The sequence below is a fragment of the Mirounga leonina genome, unplaced genomic scaffold (assembly GCF_011800145.1).
Source record: "Mirounga leonina isolate KUSES-001 unplaced genomic scaffold, KU_Mleo_1.0 Mir_151, whole genome shotgun sequence".
Lineage (NCBI taxonomy): Eukaryota > Metazoa > Chordata > Mammalia > Carnivora > Phocidae > Mirounga > Mirounga leonina.
This window is the reverse complement of record NW_023270377.1, coordinates 32585675-32610263: the sequence shown is the minus strand read 5'-3', so window position 1 is coordinate 32610263 and position 24589 is coordinate 32585675. Positions and strand designations below refer to the sequence as shown.

At 44.5% G+C, this 24589-nt stretch overlaps 1 protein-coding gene across 2 annotated transcripts in view; it reads left to right on the top strand.

Annotated features, from left to right (window-relative positions):
* Window positions 1-24589, top strand: part of KIAA2012 (KIAA2012 ortholog) — a 102687-nt gene that overhangs the window by 9857 nt on the left and 68241 nt on the right. For both annotated transcript variants that reach the window (XM_035007364.1, XM_035007363.1), the window contains exons 3-10: window positions 7871-8030; window positions 10092-10247; window positions 13894-14036; window positions 15120-15297; window positions 15921-16063; window positions 18788-18941; window positions 19487-19636; window positions 23209-23379. In XM_035007364.1, the coding sequence (XP_034863255.1) occupies window positions 7871-8030; window positions 10092-10247; window positions 13894-14036; window positions 15120-15297; window positions 15921-16063; window positions 18788-18941; window positions 19487-19636; window positions 23209-23379 (1255 nt within the window). The remainder of the gene's footprint in view (window positions 1-7870; window positions 8031-10091; window positions 10248-13893; window positions 14037-15119; window positions 15298-15920; window positions 16064-18787; window positions 18942-19486; window positions 19637-23208; window positions 23380-24589) is intronic.

Here is a 24589-nt window from a genome sequence, read left to right as displayed (position 1 = left end):
GAGAAGAGTCACATGTTCCACCAACTGCCTGTTTTACAAAAGTAAAATTCTGTACCCTTTAAACAATAACTTCCTATTTCCTCCTCCCCACCAGCTACTGGCAGCCATCATTCTACTTCTTGTCTCTATGAATTTGACTACTCTAAGTACCTCATCTGAGTGGAATCATATAGTAGTTATCCTTTTAGTATTTTGTGACTGGCTTATTTCACTTAGCATAACATCTTCAAGGTTCATTCATGTTGTAGCATGTATTAGAATTTCTTTTTTTTTTTTTAAAGCTGAATAATAGTCCTCTATGTATAGACCAAGTTTTGTTTATCCATCCATCAGTCAATAGACATTTAGATTGTGTCCATATTTTGGCTATTGTGAATAAGGTTGCTATACACATGGGTGTACAAATATCTATCTGTTCGGGCCACCTGGCAGGCTCAGTTGGGTGTAGAGATTACTTAAAAAATAAAATCTGAAAAAAAAATCTTGAAAAAAAATCTATCTGTTCATATCCCTGCTTTCAGTTCTTTAGAGTACATACCCAGAAGTGGAATTGCTGGATCATATGGTAATTTTTTTTTCATTTTTTTGAGGAACTGCCATATTGTTTTCCCTAGCAACAGCTGCATCATTTTACATTCCCACCAGCAATGCACAAGGGTCCCAATTTCTCCACATCCTCACCAACACTTGTTATCTTCTGTTGTTGTTGTTTTTTTTAGTAATAGCCATCTTAATGGGTGTGAAGTGATATTTCATCATGGTTTTGATTTTCATTTCCTTAATGATAAGTAAGCATTGAGCTTACTTTTCATGTCCTTATTGGCCATTTGTATACCTTTTTTAGAGGTCTACAAGTCCTCTACCCAAGTCCTTTGTCCATTCTTAAAATCAGGTTGTTTTGCTTTGTTTGTTTTTGAGTTGCGGGAGTTCTTTATATATTCTAGATATTAATCCCTTATCAGATATATGATTTGCAAATAATTTCTCCCATTCTGTGGGTTGCCTTTTCAGTCTGTTGACATTGTTCTTTGATGCACAACTTTTAAATTTTTATGAAGTCCAACTTACCCATTTTTTCGTTTGTTGCCTGTTTTTTTGATATTATATATCCAATAAATTATTTCCAAATCCAATGTCATGAAGCTTTTCTCCTATATTTTCTTCTTAAAAGTTTTATAATTTTAGCTCTTATACTTAGGTCTTTGATCCATTTTGAGTTAGTTTTTGTGTGTGGTGTAAGGTAATGGTCCAACTTCATTTTTTTGCATGTAGGATATGTATTTTTTTCATCCTCATTTGACAGCTTCTTAACTGAGGCTCAGATGGGTCAAGTAATTTCCCCAAAGTCACACAGCTAGTAAATGATGGAGCCAGAATTCAGACCCAGGAAGACTGAGCTCTTACAAGAACTGAAGCTTAATTTTTGCTGTTTTCAATTCTAATTGTTGTACCTTTGCTTTTATGACATATGGCTGGTCAAATCTTTGATGCTAAATGGTTTGGTCAGGAATCAAGCCCTGTTACAACATGGTAACTATGGGAAAATTCAGACCATTTTCTGATTCTCTCTCTTCTTTTTTAAGATTCACTTATTATACTGTTCCCCCTGTTTGTGCTCTTTCGCTCTGTCAAATAAATAAATAAAAAATCTTAAAAAAAAAAAGATTCACTTATTATTTGAGAGAGAGAAGAGAGCATGAGTGGGAGGGGCAGAGGAGAGGGAGAGAGAGTCTCAAGCAGACTCTGCCCTGAGCATGGACCCCAATGTGGGGCCAATCCCACAACCCTGAGACCATGAACTGAGCAGAAACCAGGAGTCGATGCTTAACTGACCGCACCACCCAGGCACCCCGAGTCTCTTTATAATGGCTTGATATCCAGGAACATATAATCACCAAAGATATATGGGAGAGAGATAGTATCATTTGCACAGAATCACAGAAATTAAACCTGCAGAGAAAACGGCTGGCTGAGAGTGGTAGTGTTCACCCAAAGCCGATTAACGTCAGGCTAGGGGTGGAGGAGGCTTTCTAGGCACGGCTGCAAGTAGTGCCCATCTGCCCATTCCCATTATACCCCCACTTCTACCCAGCGGCACTGCCCTGGTACCTCCCAGGGTGGCTCCAGTCAGACCTGCACAAGGGCAACAACAGCGGGTGGTCAGCCTCCGTGTGAAGGTTTGGCTCCCGCAAGCCTGACTGAGAAACAGGAAGCACCGGCTGTGTTCCCCCTCAGAGAAGACTTCTGAATGAAGTGGACAGTTCAAGGGACAGGTGTTCAGCAGGGAAGGACAGACATTTTTGGGATTTTGATTCAACTGAGCTAACATCTTGAGTGGTTATTAACTAGAATAGTGTCTGACCTGTGTCCGGTGCTCAACACATGGGATGAACACATTAGTTGCCAGGGTGGGACAGGGGGAGGCCATAACCTCCACCCAGTAGGGGTGTGCAAGGACCAGATTAGAGTAACTACGTCTCGGAGGAGGTAGAATTTGAGCTGAGTCTCGTGGTACAAAAAAGTGCAGAGAAAGCTTCCAGTCATAGGTAAGTGGAGGCCTAGAGGGGAGAGCCGGCGGAAGGAAGTCAGGGCAATTGGACAGCTGGGACTCTTAGCCGGAAATGTACCTGGAGAAGCGGGTGGGGTCAAATTGTGCAGGGCTTTGTCTGCCAGTCCTGGGATTTCTGGACTTCCCTCTTTACCCCTCTGTCGACTCCTGCACACAAAGGCTGGCCACCGTCTGTGTGAGATGGCAGCTGTCTGTCCGGGCTTTTCTTGCCCTCCTGGGGACTCTGGCACCCTGCCACCCCATATCGGCTGAGCAGGATCACAGCCTGCAGTGGCTCCTTCATTCTCTGGAAACCCTCACTGGCTAGCATTGGGGCTGGGTGGACGTGACAGCCAGTGCAGGGGTGGGGACTGGTCCTGGGCGTCCCCTCGGCTCCTCTGCATAGGGAGGCCCGGCGGGCACTGGGAACATGGCTGGCCAGAGAAAGTCCCTTATTAAAGGAAGCACTGTGGTGGAGTGTGGACAACAGGCTGCTCTGTGCACACTAATTACTCATTTCAGAAGAAACCAAAAGCTGGAGTCGATTGGCAAAGCCAAGGCAGGCATGAGAAGTTTGAAACCATCACAGCCAGCCTCCTGCTGTCGCTTATTTCCCTATTCCAGAAACTCCCTTCCCGGCTCCCTTCTGTCTCCTTGGAGGTTTTATAGTAACTTCTGGGTGGTTAGAGGTCCAGGATAATGTTGGAGAAGGAATTGAGAGGAGGGTGGGTACAATAAAATAAATTAATTTTTTTTTTTTAAGATTTTATTTATTTATTTGACACACAGAGAGAAAGCACAAGTGGGCAGAGAGGCAGGCAGAGAGAGAGGCAGAAGCAGGCTCCTCGCTGAGCAGGGAGCCCGATGCAGGACTCGATCCCGGGACTGCAGGATCATGACCTGAGCCGAAGGCAGTCGCTTAACCAACTGAGCCACCCAGGCGCCCCAAATAAATTAATTTTTAACATGTTTTCCATGTATTAATATAATCTAAACATATTATTGGATTTTTAATTTTATTTCAAAAAAGGGAGAAGAAAAAAAAACTAACTGTAACCTTATGCCCAACACCCTATTACCACTGTTATTAGAATTTTAATATATTTTCTTCCAGTCTTTCCACCACGTTATATAGTTATAAAATATAGTTTTATGAGATTGTGATTGTACTTTACATTCTCCCTTGTATCTTGCTTTTTTCTACTTAACATATTATTCTACACCTTGGAAATGAGTGAATAGATTTAACCCTGCCTGGTCTTCTTCGTAGCCCTTAGCAGGCCTTGGGCCTCTCTCAGTGCATCAGTTTATCCAATGAGATGGGAAATTTATCAACCAACTTCACAAGCATGATTTGAGAAACTACTAAAAAAACCCCAGAAAACTAGAAAAAACTTCAGAGAAACTGTGGCAGGCAGAATCATGACTCCCGAAGATGTCTATGTCCTAATCCCTGGAACATATGAATATATTAGATTAAATGGCAAGGAAAATAAAGGTTGCAGATAGAATTAAGGTTACTAATCAGATGGCCTTAAAATAAAGAGATTATCGGGGAACCTGGGTCACTCAGTTGGTTGAGCTTCCGACTCTTGGTTTCAATTCAGGTCATGATCTCGGGGTCGTGGGATTGAGGACCACCTCAGGCTCTGTGCTCAGCAGGAAGTCTGCTTCTCCTTCCCTCTCCCTCTGGCCCTCGCCCTGCTCACAAGCGAAAGCTCGCGCTCTCTCTCGCTCTCTCTCTCTCAAATAAATAAATAAATCTTAATTTTTTAAAAAAGAGATTATCCTGAATTATCTGGGCAGGTTAATGTAATTACAAGGATCCTTAAAAGTGCTAGAAGGAATTGAAAGGGAGAACCAGAGAGATAGCAGCATGAGGACTTAGCCCAATTTTGCTGGTTTTAAAGACAGAAGAAGGGGTCACATGCAAGGAATGCAGGCAGCCTGTCGGAACTGGAAAACACCAAATAAAACAGATTATCCCCTAGCGTGTCCAGAAAGAACACAGCCCTGTCAACACCTTGATGTTAGCCCAGTGAGATCCATTTTAAACTTCTGACTTCCAGAACTGTAATATCATAAATGTTTATTGTTTAAAGCCACTAAGTATATGGTAATTTGTCAAAGTAGCAGTAGGAAACTGGGGTGCCTGGGTGGCTCAGTTGGTTAAGCGTCTGCCTTCGGGTCAGGTCATGCCTCGCGGGAAGCCTGCTTCTCTCCCTCCCTCTGTGTGCTCTCTCTCTCTCTTTTGCTCTCACTCTCGCTCTCAAGTAAATAAATAAATTTTTTATTTTTTTTAAAGATTTTACTTATTTGACAGAGACACAGCGAGAGAAGGAACACAAGCAGGGAAAGAGGGAGAAACAGACTCCAGCTGAGCAGGGAGCCCGATGCGGGGCTTGATCCCAGGACTTGAGCCGAAGGCAGACGCTTAACGACTGAGCCACCCAGGTGCCCCTAAAATCTTTTTTTTTTAAAGCAGCAATAAGAAACTAATACAGAGGCCAAGATCAGCTTTCAAACTATAGGCAAAAGTGTACTAGATACCCCAAATTCCAGGACAAAGGATTTCCTAACTCTTCTCGGCAACTCCCTGCCCCATTTAGCAAGTTGCCCAGTAAAGCTCCAGAACCAAGCTGATACTTCAGAAATACCCACGAATGGGAAACAATAAGGGGCTCTTGTTCAGATCAAACAGTGCATCATGCCATCTGTGTCGGGACTACAACGTCTCAGAGGAGGCGTGGTCTTATTGCATTCAGAGAGAAGTCATTTGAAGCAAAGATTTACAGGGAGGAAATGAGGCTCCAGTTCACCCAGAAAAGGCCTTGAATCCAATGCTTAATATTCCATGGCTTACCACAGTGCCTGGCACATAGAAGAAGCTCAGGAAAGATTATTGCATGACCCCCCAAATGAAAAAATGGAGTGAGAGAGAACTTGAATCACTTTGCTTCCTCTGCCCTCCCTATAATTCTTTCTTATCATCTGGAAAAATCCTCAAGATTTATGTGGGACTGAATTATTCAGGATCTTTTTGCACTTGAAGTATCTGCCATATAAAATGTCCAGACATCAAAGACCAGTTGATGCTCTGTTTGGATTCTAAACATTCATTTAATATACAAATTCCTAAAGAGTACAGCCAATTGAATAATTAGCCATGCTTTCTTTTCTCTGTTACTCAAATTATTTGTTAGTTATCAATCTGTCTTACTTGGCCTTTTTCCTCCAGTGCCTGCTATATTGTTTGATGCATTGTATGAGTAGATGAATGAATGAATGTCTATCCTGGCTCCTGTTTCTCTCTCCCCAGCAGAGGTATTCTTTTGTCCTATGGACTTTGGCTTCCCAGCCCTCTTTTTAGCTGAAGAAGGGTCTCTGGTGTTCTTGAATCCTCAGCTACAGTTGTAGGCTGTCCTGTGGCATTTTGATCTGAATACATCTGAATGGGAGCAAACCACAGATTTGCCCATTACAGCAAGAACCCAAAACCTAAGGCGTTTCTTTCCACATCAAGCAGGTTCTATATTTCCATCATATTTTTTTCTTTTTTCTTTACTTTTTAAAATTTAGCCATTCTTCTTTGGTAAATTTTGGCAGGATATGGCAACATAACTCAGGCCTGTGCCTTACTGACCTCATCTGACAGTGGTGATTCCCTGATGGGTGGGGAGAAATTGACCAGGAACTAGCAAGAGGGAACTTTCTGAGCTATATTTCGTTTTGTGTGGTGGTTACAAAGGTGTGTAAAATTGTCAGATTTTATTAAATTGAACATTTTAGCCCTGTGCATGTTATTATATATAAATTCTGCCTCAATTTAAAAAATTTATAAGAGAATGGGGTGCCTGGGTGGCTCAGTTGGTTCAGCGTCCAATTCTTGGTTTCAGCTCCGGTTATGATCTCAGGGTTGTGAAAATCAAGTCCTGTGTCGGGATCCACACTCAAGGCCAAGTCTGCTTGGGATTCTCTCTCTCCTTCTGACCTTCCCCCCACTCATGCTCTCTCTCTCTCTCTCAAATAAATAAATAAATCTTTTTTTAAAAAATTCATAGGAGAAGGACTCTGAAATCACAATCTGTTCTTCAGTCAAGAATGTCATGATTTTTTTTATTAAGATTTTATTTATTTATTTGACAGAGAGAGACACATTGAGAGAGGGAACACAAGCAGGGGGAGTGGGAGAGGGAGAAGCAGGCCTCCCGCTGAGCAGGGAGCCCAATGTGGGACTTGATCCCAGGACCCTGGGATCATAACCTGAGCTGAAGGCAGATGCTTAACAACTGAGCCACCCAAGAGCCCCAAGAATGCCATAATTGATTGGTGATGTCCACCATTGACAAGGGGGAGGCGGATAGATGTCAACACAAGTCCTCATGTTTGTTTTTTTTTTTAAAGATTTTATTTATTTATATATATTTGAGAGAGAGAGAATGACAGAGAGCACATGAGAGGGGGGAGGGTCAGAGGGAGAAGCAGACTCCCTGCCGAGCCGGGAGCCCGACACGGGACTTGATCCAGGGACTCCAGGATCATGACCTGAGCCGAAGGCAGTCGCTTAACCAACTGAGCCACCCAGGCGCCCAACACAAGTCCTCATGTTTGCTATTCTTGTTCTTAACTGATCATCCTTAGAGAGTTCTGCATCACTTGAATAATTCTAGTATTAACTTGCCCACATTAAAGGATTATAATGAGGTGAAAGTTCTTTGTAGAATATATATCCCCACCTAAGTGTAAGATGTTCTTATTCACATTTATTCCCCATGATGTCTTGCACAGTGGAACTGACTTTGGCAGGTAAGTTCCCAGAAAATTCTCCTGGGCTGAAATGAAATGCAGCAGAACCAGATATTTTCAAAATGCCAAGCTTCCCATTAACATGAACATAGTTTGTCTGTCCCATTATTCATATTGCAAACATTGACCGCTGATACTGACTTGTTGAGCTGACTTTCCCATTACCCTACAGGACCACTTTTTCAGGTACTAAAAGGATTTCCACAGGCTAAACTAAGTAATGTGTTTTCTTTGAAGCTCTTATTCTTTTCTGATGCTTTGTCTCAAGATGGGGTCTGGAATTTCTCATTTCTCCTTCTCCTTCCAACAGCAAATCTGCAGGGGCCTTTCAGAACTTTGCTCTGTGGGCTCTTGGTTTACGTCTGTTGGCTCAGGCATCTGTTTCAGGTGCCTTTAGGCAACTTCCAGGAGTCTCCCAGATTACTGGTGAGGATTATGCTAACTAGCGTGTATCACTGGGAGGCTCAGGACCCAGCAGCTCAGGACTCTGCTGCTTCCTGACTGGTGTCCCCACAGAGGGAGCAGGACAGAGCATGGCAACCGTACCTCCACTTCCGAAGCCAACCAGAGAGCCAGGACCAACGGCAGATGCAGCCTGGGTATTCAGCCAAGAGATACCTCCGAGGCCTCTTGCGGACATGGCCCCCTGACACCATGCCCAGGCTCCAATGTGCAGGTCAGTGGGGCAGTGGGAGGACATACACACTGAGATGCCCTGCCTTGAATTCCGATGTGAGAGTGTGTTTTCCATCAAGTCCTGAAACCCTAGGATTTCAGATACAATTTTGTGGTCAGGCAAAGGTGCTCAAGCTTGGGAGCTGAGAGCCTCTAACATACATTTTGCCCTTTGTCCTCCCCCGACATTTGCAGAGGAACATACAGCCTGAAGTCTTGCCTTCTCTCTAGCTGCTCTCAGGACCTTCACACTCCACATCCCAAGCAGAACTTTCTTCCCAACCTTCCCCACCAAAGGACTTCAGATCCTCCAGATCAATCCCTCTCTTTTACAAGATAAGGAAGGGGGGAGGGAGTGGCAAAGTAATTTGTCCAAAGTCATTCAGCCAAAAGCAGAGCTGGGACCAGAAGGCAAATCCTCCCCACACCTCCAGCTCCACATTCACCCCAACACTCCCTAGTTGCCCTTCTGAGGTGATCTCAGCTCCTCCAGGAAGTGGGAATGTTAGGCCTCCTCCTCTTAAGGATGGCAGCTCGCCAGCACCATCCGCTGAGGAGATGGATGCCCTTCTGCTGAACAGAAACCCCAAACGGACTCTGTAAAGGCTTAAAAATGAAAACAGGAAACTGTTGGAGATTCAAGTTACCAGATTTAGCGCATACACACAGAGACCCACACAGACATACACAGACACACAGACACAAAGAGTTAAACTTGCAATATTTGGTACATACTTTTGCTAAAAAAATATTCATTGTTTATCTGAAATTCAATTTTAACTGGACGTCCCATATTTTATTTGGCAAACCTGTTGGGGATGAGAGGAGTGAGAAGTAGGATTTGCCAGTGCCCATTGGGTGTTTGCCATTTCTTCAGCACAAACAGACAGGACCAAAGGGAGACTGACTTGCTTCTTGCTTTATAGGTTTACCTTGGGAAAGGAGAGAAAACAGCTCTCTCCCCAGTAAGTGATGACTTGAAGGAAAATGAGATGTGGGTTTATCCATTTATTGGTTTTACCTTCATGGCAGGCCCAGGATTACAGGCAGTTCCATTTATTTAACACTTGTGAGAAAGAGCCTCTTAACCAAAGATACGTGTATCACTGGGTGGGGCAGAGGGCACAGCAGGCCACTGTCCCATAGCCTAGGCCCAACACCTTCAAGGACAAGAGCCCCACTTAACACCAAAAATGTCTCAGACCCCTCTATGGAAGTCATATGCCCACAATGTGTAGTTTAAGGAAAGATTCACGTGTATGTGCATTCTTGGGCCCCTTGCCATAATTTATCACCAAAGCACCTCTTGATGGTGAGACCCTCAAGCTGGAGGAACAATAGCAATACTGTGGTATGAGATCATTGGCCCAATGGCCTCTGCCAGAGAGCTCACATCTCAGAGCTCACTACCTTTGTGAGGTTAGTGTATATTCTCTGGTCCCATCTTGCCACCCCTATGATAACTCCTTCAGACCCTTCAGGCCCACATTTTCTACAAATGCTTCCCTGACAACTCCAGCCAATATTGAGCTCCCTATTTTCTGACCTTATATCACATTGACATTTGGGGTCACACAGTTGAGCACAGGAGAGCTTTGTCTTTCCAACTGCCTATTAGTGCCTCTAAAAACAGCCCATGTTAGCCATGGTAAGCCCTCAATAAATACTTATAGAATGACTGAATTGAGAATCCTGGGGCCTACAGAACCAAGTGGGAGACATCCAGGAGAAACCTTTGGATTCTCCTCTTGAAGCAGGAGGAGCCTTTCACCCAAGCCCAAAGAAGCAACCGTGCTTCTTCCACCAGGGAGACCCAGTTCTTGGAAATGGTGAAGTGAAAGAAGCACACGTGTGGCACAGGACCAGAAGCACCCAAGACATTGAACAGAGAACCCTCTATGGGTTCTATCTGATTTTTAATCCCTCCCATCTTTTAATTGTCTTCTTTAATGGGCGATGTCCAAAGCCAAGACTAGTGTAAGTGAGGGACCTTGTAGTCATCTCCGAGACCTCTGGACTGGTGATCATGATTTCTACCAATAACTCCTGACCTACTCTTCAGGGTACATCAAGGATTCTGTGCTGTTCCAGGACGGTCAACTTAATGTACCAAAGAATCTCAGGTCACAACAGGATCTTTCAGGTGTACCCCCAAAATACCATCTCCTGCCTGTCTTCCCTCCATTTTGGATTCAACAAGGAAAATCTTTTGAACAAGGTACATGTTGATTTTATGACCAGATCTCAAATATTTGGATTTTTAACCCTTTAAAATGAAGTTGCCCAAAATAAAGTCTAGGGATTCTGGGTTTCTTTGTCTTTAGAGTCTAGACCAGAACTATCCAACCATACTTTCTGCAATGATGGATTATTCTATAATATATGCTGTCCAAGTAGTAGCCATTAGCCACATGCGGCTGTTGAGCACTTGAAATGTCGGAAGTGCGACTGTGAAACTGAGTTTTTGATTTTTACTTACTTATAAGTAATTTACAGGTAAACAGCCACATGCGGCTATTGGCTACTGTATTAAACAGTACAGGTCTAGACTCTAGATTTTAGATGATTTCTTAGGCCTGTTCTACTCTAACATTCTTTAATTCTATGGTTTTGTGGCAATACAATAAGAAAAAATACAAGTGTTGGAGGAATGCCTGTTCTCTCTCTTACTAGATGTAAGATCTTGAGCAAGTCACTTAACCTCTTTGAGCTTCTGTTTGCTCATCTCTGTAATGAACATAATAAGACCTGCCTTATTACTGTACAGAAGATTATTGTGAATTGTCTGTAAGCTGTTCAGTACTATGGGGGTTTACTTATCAGAGTTATTCTTGGGAACTTGAAGCAATAAAAGAGCCAGAAATTGCCTTTACTAAGATGACTGAGTAGCACTAATGGACAAAGAATAAGACATTGGCTAGTGCCAGGGTTCTTGAGAAAAGGGAAGGAAAGAACAAGAGCTTAACATAATATAAAGTTAATTTTTCTGAAATGAAAAAGGAATTTTCCAGAAATAATGATAGTGCCTAACCAATTCTTGTCCTTGGGAAAGGATCTGTCAGGATAAGTAGAATATCTGATCTATCCAATGAATGGAGAAGAATGTGGCAGGTTCTCATTAAACATTCCTACCATATACCTCCCTTAAGTCTTGACTCTGGAACCAGGGAATTTTGATCTTAACCTGATCCACATATAGTTCATATACAGGAAATATGCTGATCAGGTATTTCTCTTTGTAAATTAATACCCTGGCTTATAGGGTCTCTATACACTTTGCTAATGTGGATCAACATCCCTGAAACCAGTTGATTCTGGGACACTAAAGAGATCAAGTTTCTTGGCCATCCATGTCCTGGGAATGGGTGAATTTGCCCAGGGAACGCTCCAGTGTTGGGACCTTCTGTCCTTCCCCAGGTGGCACTCCATTTTGACATTGCCTTATGCCCTCTCTCTTCAAAAATCTTACTGCCTCCAGTTAATATCCTTAGATTTCGATGCCCTAGGGTCTGTAAATACTAGACAGGGGATTGCAGTACTTTCCTCGTTTTGGGAGTAGATCAAGACTGCACACCAAAGGGATCAAGTGATTTCCTTAATTAATGCCATATGCCAAGGAGCTGTAACAATCAGGAAGTAAACAGAGAGGCCATATAGAATTGTAATTAAACATGTGGCCATTAGCACCAGATCCCAAGCCATGTGACCTCTCTGGGCTTCAGCTTCCTCATTTATAAAATGGAGATGACCACGCCCACCTTTGCTTCACAGGGTTGGATGTTGGAGTTAAATGGGATAATGCAGTATCTGGCACATAGTAAGTGTGCAGTAAATGCTAGCATAGACAGCCCTACCTTGTGTATTTAAGCATAATCACTAACTAATTGCAATGCCCCATTGCTCATGATCACAAGGATCAAAAATCAATTTGCAAAGAAATAAAAACAGCTCAGAGGCTGTAACTTGAACCCTGACTGATGGTTTTATTGGTTTTAATTTCATCTCCCCTTGGCCTCCCTCTTTTTTCCAGATACTTTATTCAGAAAAGTAGGGAAAGTCCCATCTGCAAATATAACATTTCTCCAACAATGTGATGTTGGTCATGTCACTTATGATCCGTGCATCCTTAGTTTGCTAATCTGTAAAATGGAAGTAATGGTATCTGCATTCCACCTTCTCTGGGTTGATGTAAAAAAAAAAAAAAATCACAGAAGAGGACAGAGGTAAAAAAAAAGCTCTCTAAGACCTCTAAATTGCTACTCCAATTCACATTATTTGGGTAATTTGAATCCATATTTTGAGACAGAGAGACCAAGTTTTATGGTCTCCTTTCAACAACTGAACCTTTCAATACCTTGCTTGCATACCTGTCTCTATTAAGCATAAGCAAATGAGCCAGAGATGATGTTTACTAAGAAAAATCTTGGTTTCCCTTGCATAGATTGAGTCATATACTCAATATCACCTGGGATACAGCCAAAGGGAAGAATGCTTCTCTATATCCCCTACCCACAGAGCCCCCTGCCCCAACTCAGACAGTCTACCTTATAACACTCTCCACTGACTGAGTGGCCACTTGGCCAGAGTTTCACTTCCTCTACCCTCATAAATGCATTTGGTTCCAGGTGAACCTGACCAAGAAGGATGAACCTGAAGTCAGGCTTGGCCCCAAAGGATCATTCTAGAATACACAAAAAGGTCTTTAGTGCCACACCCTATATGGCGTTGAGGTCCCCTGAGGCAGGTCTAGTGTGGCCCTGAGCCTCCCCAGGCTGAGGGGTCCCCAGGGCTCATCAGGTTTCCCTGGGCCACTAAAACCTGAGCAGACCCCTCTAAACCTGAGCCTGAGTCTGCCTCTGTTCCACCTACATTCTTGGCATTGGCTCAGACCCCCAAACTGTCAGGAGCCAATGGGCAAAGGAAGGAGAGCTGGAGGGAAGGAGTAGCCTCACAATTGGGCATTTGGCTTTTGACCCGATGACACCAAGGAAGGGAATGACGCAGGGAATGACGAGGGTTGGGGAGTATAGAGGGAAGGTGAGGCTGGCTGGGAGTCTCCAGAAGTCTGGAGTTCCAACATATACAGGGCCCCTGAGAGGCTTCCAGAGCCCCTGGTTAAAAGACAGCCCCATATTGTTCCACAGAGCAGCATGCCGAGAGTGGAGGTGTTGCTAAAGCAGCTCCAAACAAGGAAGTTTTGCCAGATCGTTTCAGCAATAAATCTACCTTGAGTAAGTGATGAAAATAGCTGCAGGACCCTTTACCCCATCGATGAAAGATTTGTTAACTATGCTGGAGTTATCTGTTGACTCAGATCCTTCCTGAGGGTTGCACAGACAGGGTAAGTTCAGAGAGCTAAGCAGCCGTCCATCACAGTGCATTCAGCAGAGCTTTTCCCCACAAGTAGACACCAGCAGGCAGCCCAGGAAATCAAGTGCTTCCGACCGAGCATCTCAATGAGCAGGGCTGCCAGAGAGCCCACCATCATCGCACCACTGTGACCCTCCAGTCCCTCAGTTTGCAAAGGGCCATCACATTCATTAGTTTGTATGAGCTCCAGATAACTGTGTGAGGAAGCAAGGGCAAGGAATTAGTATCCCCATTTTACAGATGAGGAAACAGAGTCCAATAAATGACGACTCAATCCTGAGCCTCCTGATTCCGAGTGCAGTTCTGTTCTATAGACCTGCCCGCCACTTCCGTGAAGGCATTAGCAGAAATACAGAAAAAAGGAGGGAAGAGGTACAAGGGCCTCCATCAACACTTTTGGTCAGAAGAGCAAGAAGGGAGGCAGCTTGGAAGCAGCTAATAACACCATGCCCATTTCTGGGTTTATAGGGCTGACCCACTGTTCACCTTTGCAGGTCAGCAGGGCCTGGCCAGAGGGGAAGCTGGGGCTAGCGGACGCATGGACCAGGGCTCCGTAGCCAAGAACTACAGCAGTCAAGGGATTCACTTGCCACAGCTCAGGAAGCAGCCATGGCAGGAAGCCGAAACCCAGGCTGAGGTACCATTTCTGATGGGCTGCCCTCTGTCATTGTTCCTCTTGACTTCAGAGGGGATATGCCCTCCCTTCACCTCTTCTTGGGGTTCCTCCAGAGAAGGGAAGAGGACTTCGAGCCTATTGACCACTGTTTCCCCAAAGTGTCACGTGTGGAACATTGCCAGTGGCTCGATGAAAAAAAAAGATTTTTGTGGTCAAATACATTGGGGAAATGCGGCACACCATGTTCTCCTCCTGGAGGGTCACAGGACACATGTGAATATGGACCATTTGGGGAAGTTCTATAGGTGAAGTAGCTGGTTTAACTTTAGCCCATGGTTTTCCAAACTTACTTAACCACAGAGTCCCCCTACACTCTTCACCCCATCTGTCGTCTTCTCTAGAGAAAAGAGCTCTTGGCCTTCGAATTGGAAAAGGCTTGATTGGGGTCCTGCATCTGACAAATCGTGGTGAACCTGATAAAGACCCTTAACCGACTTGGAGCCTGAATTACCTCCTTTGTAAAATGGAGCTGTTACCATACATACTCACTAGGCTGCTCTGAGGATTAAATGCATTAGAATATAAACATGCTTTCTAAACTCTAAGGCCTGTGTGTGTGTGTGAATGTGTGTACAAGATAACAGCGGTTCAGAGCAACGTAGACAACACATGCTCCCGTCTTTAAGCTCTTCTGACCGACAAGAAAGTCACGTGCCACTGTGAGCTGCAAAGGGGGAGAAGAGAGGTGCCACGGGGGAGAAGGGCAAGAGGGAGAAACATTTTACAATGCATAAAGGCCAGGATCTAGAGCTTCATTTTGATTTTTAAAAAAAATTTTTTTTTTTGCAGGAAAGCACTATATGAAATAAAAAAAGAAAGAACTGTGTGTCAGGCATGGTTAAAGTTCATTCTTGCTCTCACAATAATACAATGTTTCCTTATAACAAATAGCATTAGAGATCATACTGTTACAACCTTGTTTTTCTTCCTAAGCTGCAAAAGAGACTTCTTCCTTGCAACAAGAGTCTAGCCACAAGGTCTGACTGACCTGCTCTGTTTCTTTAGAAAGCCTGTTTACAGGAATGTGTATCTGTCGTTCCCCAGGACGCATCAATAGAGAATCACCATCGTATACACACTTCAAAGCAGAGCCACAGTGAAAACATAACCTCCCGAAGGGCCTTTGGGCATGCCCACATGGATCATTCTTGGCTCCTGAGTGACAAATCCCACATTACATTCTATGGAGGGGCCTTCCCCAATAGAAAGGCAGATCTCAGCGGTAAGAAGCCACATGTCTTGCTTGTTAATCTGGGTAACCCTAATCATGCGGAGTTCATTTGAGAACACTGAGGCATGCTGAGCGTCACTTCCTCGGGCCTCTCATCTTAGAAAGTAACAGCCAAAGTCCATTGGAAGGTGGCAACAAGACTGCCAGCCTCCTTTTTGCCTAGTACTCAAGCACACGCATTCTGCAATCAGACTGCCTGGGTGTAAGTTACTCTCACTTTCTAGTTGTGATCTTGAGCAAGGTATTTGGTCTTGCTGGCTCCATTTTCTTGCCTGTAGAACGGGGATAACAATAATACCTTCATAAGACTATTACAGTGATTAGGTGAGTTACTGGATGTAAAACTTTGTATCATTCTTTTCCTATAGTTAGCACTTAATATGTGTTAACTGTTAATATTATCATTATCATTCCCTCCATCACCTGACTTGCCAGCAAGAACCCAACCCAGGTAATGAGATTAGGACTCCCTGAACCTGCCTGCACTAAAGCCCTGGCTCAGTGCCTGTTCTTGCCTCTATTCCTGTTAAGCCAAAAGGGATAAAAGTTGAAAGTCAACTGTCCATCCTCATACCTGCAACTAATAAGTTCTCATTCCCACCCTGTTTCCACAGACAGACAAGGGAATATAAGACTCCACAAGGGCAGAAGCTGCCACTTGTTACAGGAGCCTCCTGCTGAAAGATGCCTTTTCCCTCCTATAGCACCTGCTACCGGCTCGGAGAAAAACACAGCTGGGGAAGTGAAGAAGAAAAAGGTTGTGTGTGTGTGTGTGTGTGTGCACGTGCGCATGTGTGCTTGCCCTTAAAAGATTAATCTCAGTCTCGGAACAAGGCAACTCAAAGGGATGATGCCTCAAACAGAGAACTGGCCTTACTCGCTCTTGAGCTCACCATGTGGGGCTGAAATAAAACTGTTACAATTTACTAAATGTTGAAAATAGTGAAGTACAAGGAGTTTCAACTGCCCCCCGGTTCTACCTTAGAGCACATGATATTACCGCACTCTGGGGGCAAGAGTCCCTTGTGCTATTAAGGGGCTGGGGCTTATCTGTAAACATATAAGGACAGAATTTGAGCTTGCAAGCAATTGACCCACTTCAAATTCAAAATGCTGGCGATCGCAATCCAGCAGTGGTTTTGCTTAATTGAGGACCTGTCACTTTTGAAAATGTACAGTAAATTTGGCAGTTTTACCAACCTTTTCAAAAGTCAAGTACACCTTTTCCCCTCAGGAATGTTCCTAGCTGTCTCTGGCCTCGTCCTGCTTTGAAATTCTATGTGGGTCTTCGGGGGTTTGAAGGTACCTAAGCCAAACAGGAGCAAGCAGGGGCTCTGGAATGTTCTGCCCTGTAGCAGCTGCATGAACTCAAGCAGGTCACCCACCCCTCTGAGCTGCACTGACCTCCTCTGTGCATACAGACCATCATGCCCACCCCACAGGCAGATGGAAGGATAACATGAGATGATGCATTCCCGTGGAAGTATCTGGTCTTGGACTGGGAACGATAGCAATGTTAGTTCGTTGTGGGGATTCACAGTCTCCGAAGTGGCACTGGAGGAGCTCCAGGTGCTCCTGATGCCAGTGAAGGAGGTTATTTTCAACCTGTTCAAGATTTTCTCAGATTTCCTGTGTCTAACCTGATCAAAACCTTCCCATCCACACCAGAAGGGCCTCTGTCTTCCCAGGTTCCTTTGGACCACGAGTAAACAGGAGGCCTGATCTGCCAGAGTCACTGCAGGCCTGAGGAAAGCCCTCGATCCCATACCCCAGGTCAGCCCAGAACCAAGCCAGGCTCAGAGGATGGGAGTCCTTTCCTCCAGCCCATGTATATGGGTTAGCAGAGGAAGGCAATATTTTCCACTATACTGAAACTCTGTAAGGTTTTAATTAGAATAAAGAAATTAAGGATTGGTTTGTCAGCATACCTCACACAGATCATTTGGGTTTCCACATAGATTTCTCAATGCAAACCTTGTCAAACAACACACACAAGGTCAGTATTCAGAAAAGGGCAGTTGGTGGGCAGCTGGTACCTGGGCAGCGAAGGTCTCCAGGAACATAAAGATCCTATGTGCGCGCATTTGATTAATCATTTTCTTAATGTCTTGAAATCATAAAAATCTCCCTGCATATAGTTGGTTGAATTTCCTTCCTCATTCAACTCTAAACATGGAGGATGCTTACGTGTGTTTCTGGCCATTTTTTTTTCTCTTTGAACACTAAAAAAAAATGAGAAACGTTTTTATTTTTCCTTCTGTGAAATTGAACTCCTTGAAACCCAGCACACATGTACATTTCACAGAGCCAAGTTCATATGTTAAAAGCTACAAACTAAAAGGACAAATTTTCAGCAACTTTTGTTTTTTAAGGATTTATTTATTTATTTATTTATTTATTTGAGAGAGAGAGAGGTGGGGAGGGGCAGAGGCAGAAGGAGCGAGAAACCCAAGCAGACTCCGCGCTGAGCACGGGGCCCAACATGGGGCTTGATCCCAAGAGCCTGAGATAACGACCTGAGCCGAAACCAAGAGTTGGGCACTCAAACAACCGTACCACCCACATGCCCCTCAGCAACTTTTGAATAACTGGAAAGAGGAGGCTCTAAGTACTACCCCAATGTCTCATTCTCTCTCTCTGGACACACACACACACACACATGCATGCACACACATGTATTGGGGTTTTTTGGACACAAAAAAACTGGGCTAAAGTTGTTGCTGATTCTGTCACATGGTGATTCATTTTTAGCTCTGTTCATATCGCAGAAATGTAGAGACACCTAGATATCCTGCAAGTGGCAAGATTGGACATTAAACCTAATGAGAGAAGAGTCTACTCTCAAAGAAATATAGAAAAAATTCTAATTCCAAACACGATTGTAACTACGTGTAATTAGTTCATTTACTACTCACGGCAACCTTATGAGGTAGGAAGTATGATTACTTCCATTTTACAGAAAAAGAATTTGAGGCTTAGAGAGTTTTACATAAAGTAAGCAAGCACAAATGCATATTCCTGCTTTCTACCCTTTTTAACCTAAAAGGTTGCACAATGTTCTGTACCCTGTTTTTTTCCCTTGGCAACATATGTAGAGGTTCCTCCTCTCTGTACACGGAAATCTCAGCTATATTATTCCAATCTGGCTTAATTTCCCCGGCTGCAAGACAAAGAAAGACTATAGTTTGTCTCGAAGGCTGGTGAATTTATCACGTTTATACTTCTCAGGGGAGTGAGAAGCTGGATTAAGGGAGGGGCATTGCCAGGTTCGCAAAAAGCGAAGCGGCGCCGCTTTGATCAGAAAGCTAGCTGCGGGCTTGGTTGGCTCTACGTCTCAGCCATGGGTTCTGAAGCCACGTCGCACCCCGCAGCACCTGGCATCAGATTCACAAGAAGACACAGTGTCGTTTGTCCTCTGCAAGCAGCAGTTTTTAAATACCTGCCATGTCGGGTTTTGTTTTGTTTTAAAAATTTTCTCCAGGTGCCAAAGGCTTTGAAATTACCCCCTCTCTCAGAAGAACAGCCCAGAGTCCTGGACCCCCTGAGGAGTGAACCTCCAGCAGAGCTCTTCACCTTCCCAGTGGAGATTCATTTCCACACCCAACAGCCCCCAAAAGAAAAACTACTTGGAAGAGGTAGGTCCCTTATGTTTGGGTGTTCCTCATGGAACACAGGCAGGCCGGTAAGGACTGGGACAGGGGTCTCCCTAATGTAACCCTCTCCTAAATCATGGTTGATCCTCCCCGGGGCTATCCCCTTCAGAGAATGATTTTTAAAGGAAGAAAAAGGGTCAAATCTAGAAGAAGGTGTCTTCTGGTCATATTCATATGTCCCCATATGGTAGCAAAGATGGCCTCCTGCAATTTCATGCTAACCTCTTACCTGTTAATCGGACTAGAAAGGATAAGCCCCTTAAAAGCTCTTGTAAAAGTACCAGAATTGCCTCTCATTGGCCAGGCGTGGGTTGTATGCCCATCCTGGACCCAGTCACCACAGCTCAGACAGTGAGGAGTGTTTATTAGCTAGGCTTCAGTCGCATGCCTACCCCCAGAGTCAGGGAACAGACACAGCTCCACCCAAACCACATACGTGAGCAGGGGAGAGATGGGCCTCCAAAAGAAGAGACAACTGGCAAAAACCACAGACATCTACAAAACTTGTCTTTCTCTTTGTCTCCTAGCAGCTCCACACCCTGAGCCAGGACCAGAAACAGAAGAAAAGGCCAGGCCTTTATGGAAACCTCCCCTGAAGCATGCATCCTTAGAAAAGCCAAGGGAGTTAACCGTGCATCTCCCAATGGACACAGGCAGGGACACGCTCTCACATCAAGGTAGCTATTCATTCCCTCCAGCACCCCACAGGACTCTCACCCCGAAGGGAAGCAAGGCAAGACGCACAAGAGTCCTCAGCCATGAAAAAGGAGGCTGGAAGGGAGGCTAGCTCATCCCCTGCCCCTCGAAGATGACTTAGTTCAGGTAGCACTTGCCTTAGCCAAAGTGTCTAGCTCATGCAGCTTACTCACTGAATCATCCCCCTACTCATAGTTTCTGGTTGTAGATATAAAACAGCACCCAACCTACTGAACATTTCTGCATACTTTATCGTCTATCCTATGTGTTTAACCAATGAAATTTCATTTCTAATCAATTTAGGAATACGTATTTATTCATTAAAAGTCATAATATCAACGAAAGACTTCACTCCAATTTTTCAAAACATCACATGGACATTTGAAACTATACACATGAGTGTATCTAAATGTATTTGTTATGTGTTGATAGGCTGGAAATAATGCATCATATTTTGAAAGCCCCGCATTTTCAGAAAACTGAACCTCCTTTCCAAAGGGCAGAATGACTATACAACAAATGCTAAGTGATCTCTGACTAGTGGTAATCAGAAGTAGAAAGATGAGCATTCATATTTACGGAGTTCTCCTTCTGTGCCAGGCACCATCCTCAGTTTATCTCACTTACTCCTCACAACAACCCTAACCTCATTTCACAGATCACAAAACTGAAGCTCTGGGGCGCCTGGGTGGCTCAGTCCGTTAAGCATCTGCCTTCAGCTCAGGGTCCTGGGATGGAGTCCCACGTCAGGCTCCCTGCTCAGCGGGGAGTCTGCTTCTCCCTCTGCTTGCAACTCCCCCTGCTTGTGCTCTTTCTCTCTCTCAAATAAATAGATAAAATCTTCAAAAAAAAGAAAAAGAAACTGAAGCCCTGACAGATAAGTAATATGTTTGAGGTCACACAAATACAAGTGGCCTAGCTGGGACTGGAGCTCAGGCCTTCTGGGGCCAGAATCCGTCCTCCCACCCATTACACTATACTGTCTTTCAGAATGAACAAAACAATGAGCCCAGGTCAGGATGTTCTTGAAATGTTTCAGTTTTGAGAGCTTCCTTTGATTATTGGAGCAGGGGCTTGTTTACTCTTTCTCTTAAGTGAGAGTTAACATCCTAAAGACTCTGAAGTTTCCTTAAAAAAAAAACAAACAATTATGGGCAAGGGTCCTCTGTGTGCAAACAGTTGTAGGAAAGCAGCTTTCTATCTGTGCACCACAACGTGCAGTGCTCAGCCTGAGCCACTGGGATCAATGGCAACAAATGAATTTCATCTTTGGTATCCTCACTTCACACGGCTCTCCACCTGTTTTGAGCTGCCATGTCCACCAAGGATCTAGAGCTTGTCCATCCTCTGCCACCTCTAGAGCTTGTCCATCCTCTTCCCCAAGGGGAAGCTGGTCTAAGAAGTCCCTAATACCTTGGTGTTAGCTAGTTCAGTATGTGACCCAACCTAGTGGTAGATGCATAAAGAAGAGTCTAAAGAGGCAAGATTTGCATGGCAATCTTTCTTACAAAGATTCCTGGGACAGGTGCCTGGGTGACAGTCAGTTAAGCATATGACTCTTGGTTTCAGCTCAGGTCCTGATCTCAGGGTCCTAATAGCCCCATGTCAGGTTCCTCCCAAGCATGGAGTCTGCTTGACACTTTCTCTCCCTCTCCCTCTTCCCCTCTCCTTCCCCTCCACCTAAAATGAATAAATAAATCTTTATTTTTTTTAAGATTTTATTTACCTAAGAGAGAGGACATGAGAGAGAGAGATCACGAGCAGAGAGCCCGATGCAGGACTGGATCCCAGGACCCCACGATCATGACCTGAGCCGAAGGCAGACACTTAACTGACTGAGCCACCCAGGTGCCCCAATAAATAAAACTTAAACAAAAAAAGAAGATTCCTGGGGCAAGGGTGTTTAAAGCTACTAAGCAGGATTGTCCCATTGCCAGAGGTTGCATGTACCCATTTACTTGCTTAGCCCTAGATTATCTCACCTCTAATATCATAGAAATAAAGCCAGATTTTATATATGCACATATGCCATACATATTTTATTGCCGAACCATTGAGATTAAATTGCAGACTTTGTATATTTCTTCCCTTATCAGCACATATCTCCTAAGAGCATTGATTTTCTCCCATAACCACCATACTCAAGAAAACTTATTTTTAATATATAGTCCATATTCAAATTTTCATAATTATACCAATAATGTTCCTTGTAGTTTTCCCTCCCAGTCAATCCAGAATTCTACTCAGGATCATGTATTGTATTTAATTGTCCCATGTCTTTAGAATCTTGTTTTTCATGACATCAACATTTTTGAAGAAGAGAGGCCAGTTGCTTTTCAGAACTATGCTCGATTTTGATTTGTCTGTTTCCTTGTGATTAGATTCAGATCCAACATTTTTGGCAAGAACAGTATGTAGGTCATGATACGTCTTTCTCAGCATATCACATCAAGAGATAGGAAATATCCCTTCATATTTATTCCATTTGTTTTCAATTGTTTCATTACAGGGGATGTTAAAATTCATTATTTTTTTTTAAAGATTTTATTTATTTGAGAGAGAATGAGAGAGAGAGAGAGAGAGAGCACATGAGAGGGGGTAGGGTCAGAGGGAGAAGCAGACTCCCTGCCGAGGAAGGAGCCCGATGCGGGACTCGATCCCGGGACTCCAGGATCATGACCTGAGCCGAAGGCAGTCGCTTAACCAACTGAGCCACCCAGGCGCCCCTAAAATTCATTATTTATTTAAAGGTGGTGTCTACTAGATTTCTCCATTGTAAAGATACCTTTTCCCTTTGAAATAAATAAGTAGCCTGGCATACTTTGCAATTATGTGTGAAGCCAGCTTTTAAACACAACAGCAACAGTGTGTTGAATATAAAATAAAGACCACCCTCTGAGATTAAGACAAGGTCTCCATCACTTAGATGACTGGGTTTCACTCTTCCTAGAGTAGTCCCTACTGATTTTGAAAAAGAACTGGAGAAAGGGAACAGAGGTGGAGGGCAGGATATGCTTTGTGGAGCATTATCATCAATCCCATTACCCTCTAACTAGCATCTGGAAGGTGCTACTTTGTACTTTACGACCTTGAGGAGCCATGTGACCATTGGTTCTGCTTAGAAAAATTGCTTTGTGGTTGGATCTGTAGCCAACAATCCCATGAGCTCTAAAGCTGGATGGAGTCTCTCTAGTTTGAGCCTTTGTTTTGGGGGCTAGAAGGATCTCATAGCCTCTCTAGTCCTTTTTCTCTCTCAGGAGCCCATCAACAAGATGACAACAACAACCACTGTTCAAGTCCTCCCAGTTCTTGGAAGCTCCCCAACTGAAGGACCACTGTTCTAGCCACTTTGGCCTCCATGGGTGGTGGGAGGGAGTCACTTGGCCTCCACTCCTTAGCAAGGCTAGAAAGAGGGACAAATTTGAAGAATGGAGTGGAATAAACCAGCCTCAGCACAAGGAGCCATCAACCAAGTCAGAAAAAGAGGTTCTCTCTCCTTCTTGCTGATTCAGAAGTTTTCTCACTTGTGTTTTTTCTCCTTTTGCTTTGGAAGATGATGATGCCCCACCCCAGAATGTGACCCCACCATGGTCCCTGATTAAAGGAAGAAAAAGTCCAGAGAGCCCGAGGGGCCTGGATAGTCCCAGGACATCAAGCTGCAGCAGCTCCATAGGCCCCTTGGATGTGAGAAGGGCCAGGGGGGCACTCCCAGCAGAAGGACAAGGTAATCACTCCTGGGGTGATTGTTCCTCCCTCCCCCCTCCTCAACTTGTCTGTGGCTCTGGGATCATTTTAATCATCTGCCAGGGCCACACAGCAGCTGTGATGTAAGCTGTCTGAAAGCCACCCCATTGAAAAGGGGGAAATCAGCAGTGTTTCCAACAATGTCTGGGATTAATGTTCACCACGAATATTCCCCAAAGAGTCAGTACATGTTTTAAGGGTTTGCTGCACCAACACGCACTGCCAAGCTGTTCTGTGCTCTCCTCACTCCTGGCAGCAACGTGTGATGACACAGCTCCCCGTGCTCATCAGGGAGACACGCTCCTGGATTTACCAAGCGTACTCAACACCCTCCCCGGGGCAAAGGAGCCTGCTGACATGACCCCGCCAAGAGCAAGAGTCCCCAGAGAGAAGCCCCCCTCCAGCCCCGTGCAGAGCCCGAGGCCTGTCCACAGAGAGGGAAGGACTCTGGATTTCTCTTGAAGGGCGAGGCAAAGCAAATCCACTTCCTCTATGACTTAGGCCCCCTGAAAGTTCTTATCCTTAAGAGCCAACAGTCTAGGAGGAGACTAAGATGCTTATCCACGAGCAATAATGCAGAGACAGAGCAGGAATCGCTTCCATGGGGGCTGTGATCTAAAGGCAGCTCATAAAGCATAAATTGCTCAGAGTCCAAATTACCCCCTGAAAGTCCCTTAGGGAGGTGCCGTGCTGGACACTGACAAAACCATTTTCTAGAAAGAGCAGCCACCCAGCTGTCCCTCCTTAGTGAGAGTGTGGGGCTGTTGTCTCTGGTTGAACACCAGATGAAGGAGACTGGTGTGTGTTTGGGTGCCAGACATGTGAAGAAAGGATCTCTGTTAACAGCCGAATCACACTCGGGGCTGCGAGAAACTCACACTCTGAGGGGCACGTGGGAACCGAGAGCCACAAAGACAGCGGGTATGGTATCTTTCATTTTCATCTCATGCTCACTCAGGGACAGCATGCCTCACTCTTGAAGTCTCTCCCTCTCTCCCTCCCCATCTCTCTCTCCCTCCCCCCTCCCCCAAGCATTTATAGCTGAAGCCTTGTAAGCATAAATTAAATACATAGGTCAGTAACTCCATTATGTATTTGCAGCTTCTCTGCCCCTGAAATGGTCCAAATCAAACCTCTCTCTCTCTTTCTCCAAAGACGTTATTTTCACTTCTAAACTATTTTGGCCCGGA